General features: G+C 35.3%; 1 protein-coding gene across 1 annotated transcript; it reads right to left on the bottom strand.

Moving 5' to 3' along the window:
* Positions 1 to 1,452: 1,452 nt before the first annotated feature.
* On the bottom strand, positions 1,453 to 2,346 carry LOC139889534 (uncharacterized mitochondrial protein AtMg00810-like). Its single transcript, XM_071872481.1, has 2 exons — positions 1,887 to 2,346; positions 1,453 to 1,484 (listed from the first exon to the last, which is right to left on the bottom strand). The coding sequence occupies exons 1-2, from the start codon at positions 2,344 to 2,346 to the stop codon at positions 1,453 to 1,455; spliced, it is 492 nt and encodes a 163-aa protein (XP_071728582.1).
* Positions 2,347 to 3,407: the final 1,061 nt, after the last annotated feature.

Here is a 3,407-nt window from a genome sequence, read left to right on the forward strand (position 1 = left end):
TTATCATTATTTGATAATCTACGTAAAGCTTTTTAAACCTTTATTGATGAAATAAAGGTTATGGTTTGTTTTAAAATGAATGCAGTCTTTGAAAAATGTCTCATATAGAGGTCAAAACCTCACAACGAAATCAATTAATATGGAACGTTTTTAATCAATAAGAACGGGACATTTCATAATTGAACAGGAGGGTTCTCATAGTAATTTTGGAATATCCCTGTCAGCCATTAGCTTCTATCGTAACGTATACTTTTCAATTCATATGATTCTGATGGATCTCATAGTATATTGAATATTCTGTCAATCCTGCAACCTTTTATGTAACCAAATGCTATCAATCTTATTCCTTCTTTATTATTAAAGTTATTGGAGGAAACGGAATGAAAGACGTAGCTTTCTTAATGAGTGAGTATTCAGAATATCCCTCTGGAAACATCTTTCGCTATCTAGGCCTTAATGGGCACAGTCCCATATCACAGACAATGATAATAAGTCCAATAGAATGGTTTTGATGAAGTATGAATGATTTATATTCTTCTTGGTAATCTTCACACTCAATAGTATTCTTATAAAGACTTCTCTTCTCGATTCCATCATTATCTTGACCTTGATATTTTCATCTTCCATGATTTCACTTCTGTTTTCATGATATAATAACCTGATATGCAATGTGCCATAATTTTTATTTTTTTTATTAACACATTGCATTCTTGACTTTGATTTAGTTCTCGAATTGACTTCCTTGCGATGAAGATCTCTTTTCTTCATTTGTTTAACAATTAACTTAAATCATTCATTCATGGACTGTCTGTAATATAGAACCACACTTTTCAACCCGTTCACAGGAAAGACACTCTCATTGAGATAAACTTACTATTTTGGAGTTTAGGTACGATTCAAGAATTAAAATTTGATAGAAGTTGGTATGCACAGTAAATCAGAACATTCTCAACGCTTATTGATCGCTTGAATATCCCAATTAGTCGTGAGACTCAATGGTGCAGCAATTTGGAATTTTCTTGGGGATATTCTACATCATGTGTTTCTAGATTATACGTCATGATAGGGGATACCCTCACCTTTTGTTGATTTCCTCAACAATTTTCTTTAAAGTATGCACCTGTGGTAATTAAGTGACTACCCTCAACCGCTGTAAACCTTTCTATGAATTCCTTATCAAGATATTTACATGATTGTGATTATGATCATCTCATTCTATGATTAAGTCCGTATCTCTTTTTTTCATTTAGATCAAACTCGTTTTACATTTAAACCTTTCTAAATTTTTAATTTTCTGAATTTCTGATGTTGCATCATTAAATTATTACTTCCCCTAAAATACTAAAAACCTAAAATCTTTTTGGCTTTTTGGATTTTAAATACACAGAAACAATCAGAAAAATATAATCACACAGTATATACAGCTATACATGCAGAACACATAAAATGATGTTACTCTTTGGTCTCTTCATCAGGAACGACATCTGACAATATTTTGACACTTAACTCAGTTAACAAGAAATCAAAACGTGGTTTATCAAAAGCTTTTGTGAAAAAATCAGCCCTTTGCGTAGTTGTGCCAATTTGGACAACATCAATTAGTCTTTTCTCATAACAGTCTCGAATAAAATGGTATTTAATCCCTATGTGTTTGGTCTTAGAGTGATTCACAGGATTTTTCGTAACAGCTATGGCAGCAGAATTATCAACGAAAATAGGAGTGTTAGAAATATTCAAACCGTAGTCACGAAGCTGCTGTTGTATCCACACAACCTGAGATGCACAGCTTGCTGCAGCAATGTATTCAGCTTCACAAGTGGACAAGGCTACTGCTGTCTGCTTCATGCACTGCCATGTAACTAGTCTGTTTCTAAGGAATTGACAACCTCCTGATGTTAACTTAAAATATTTCTTGCATCCACCATAGTCGGAATCACTATAAGCCGTCAGTTCAAAATCATTATCACAAGGATACCATAGGCCCAAATTCGGAGTTTGCTTTAAATAACGCATAATCTTTTTCACCACAAGCAAATGATGTACATTCGGATTTGCTTGATAGCGAGCACATAAACAAACTGCGAACATGATATCAGGGCGAGACGCTTTCAGATACATCAAAGAACCAATGATGGCCCTATATAAGGTTTTATCAACCTTAGCACCTTCCTTATCCGGTGTAATCCTGTGATTCACCGATAGCGGAGTCCTTGCAGGATGTTCATCTTCTATTTTGAATCTTTTCAGAATATCTGATACATATTTCGTCTGATGTAAAAAGATACCCTGATTTGTTTGTACAACTTGAATACCAAGGAAGAATTTGATAGTTCCTATTGAACTCATCTTGAACCGTTTCTGCATTACCTCCTCAAAATCATCCACCATCGTCTTATCTATAGATCCAAAGATAATATCATCCACGTACACCTGTACTAGCATAATATGTTTTCCCTTTTCTTTGATGAAAAGTGTCTGATCGATGACACCTCTTCTGAAACCATTATCAATCATATAGTTGGACAACGTACCATACCACGCTCTTGGAGCTTGATGAAGCCTATACAGTGCTTTTTCTAGACGATATACCTTTTCTGGAGAGTGTGGATCTGTAAAACCCGGTGGTTTCTTAACAAAAGTGGTCTCATTGAGAGTCTCGTACAAAAAAGCGCTTTTGACATCCATTTGATAGACCTTGAAGCCTTTAAATGATGTGAATGCCAAAAATATTCGAATTGCCTCAAGTCTAGCCACTGGTGCAAATACTTCATCATAATATATATCAGGGATCTGTTGATATCCCTTCACAACCAGTCTAGCTTTATTTCGGATTATAATACCTTGGTCATCCTTTTTATTCTTCCATACCCATCGAAGCCCATAAGGTTTGCAACCATGAGGCGTATTCACTAATTTCCATACTCCTAAATGCTTGAATTGCAAAAGCTCTTCTTGCATAGCATTTACCCAATCATCATATAGAAGAGCTTACTCAGCAGAGTCTGGTTCAATTTGACACACAAAGCATGAATATGAATGTAAAAAGAGTTTGCCTGACCTATTTAGCGAAGAATAGAAAGATTGCATAACATTTTCAGTTAAAGCTTTCTGATTCTCAGACGTTGAGGCATCATTTGATGGTGCTCCAGAAACTCCTTTCGAATCAACAATAAAATCATCTAAGTGTCGAGGTAGGACAACTGTTCGTGATGATCTACGAACACCTTCAGGTTCTGGTTGTTCTTCCTGAACTTCTACAATTTGTGGCAGATTATGAACACTTTCGCCACTATATATAGGTTGTGACTCCTCTTCAGAATCAGATCCATCATAAGATGGATCATCTTGATAATCACCGGATTCTTCATCATCTTGAGCAATTTGTTGTTGCGGCACTGTGTGTGGTT

Source organism: Rutidosis leptorrhynchoides, chromosome 2 (assembly GCF_046630445.1).
Source record: "Rutidosis leptorrhynchoides isolate AG116_Rl617_1_P2 chromosome 2, CSIRO_AGI_Rlap_v1, whole genome shotgun sequence".
Classification (NCBI taxonomy): Eukaryota; Viridiplantae; Streptophyta; class Magnoliopsida; order Asterales; family Asteraceae; genus Rutidosis; species Rutidosis leptorrhynchoides.

Bases quoted from the DNA above. Each gene is read 5' to 3' on its own strand.
- LOC139889534 (XM_071872481.1), bottom strand. From the start codon at position 2,346: ATGAGTTCAATAGGAACTATCAAATTCTTCCTTGGTATTCAAGTTGTA. The intron at 1,485-1,886 runs GTTGTCAATTCC...AAATATTGTCAG, and splicing joins TTTTAAGTTAACATCAGGAG to ATGTCGTTCCTGATGAAGAG.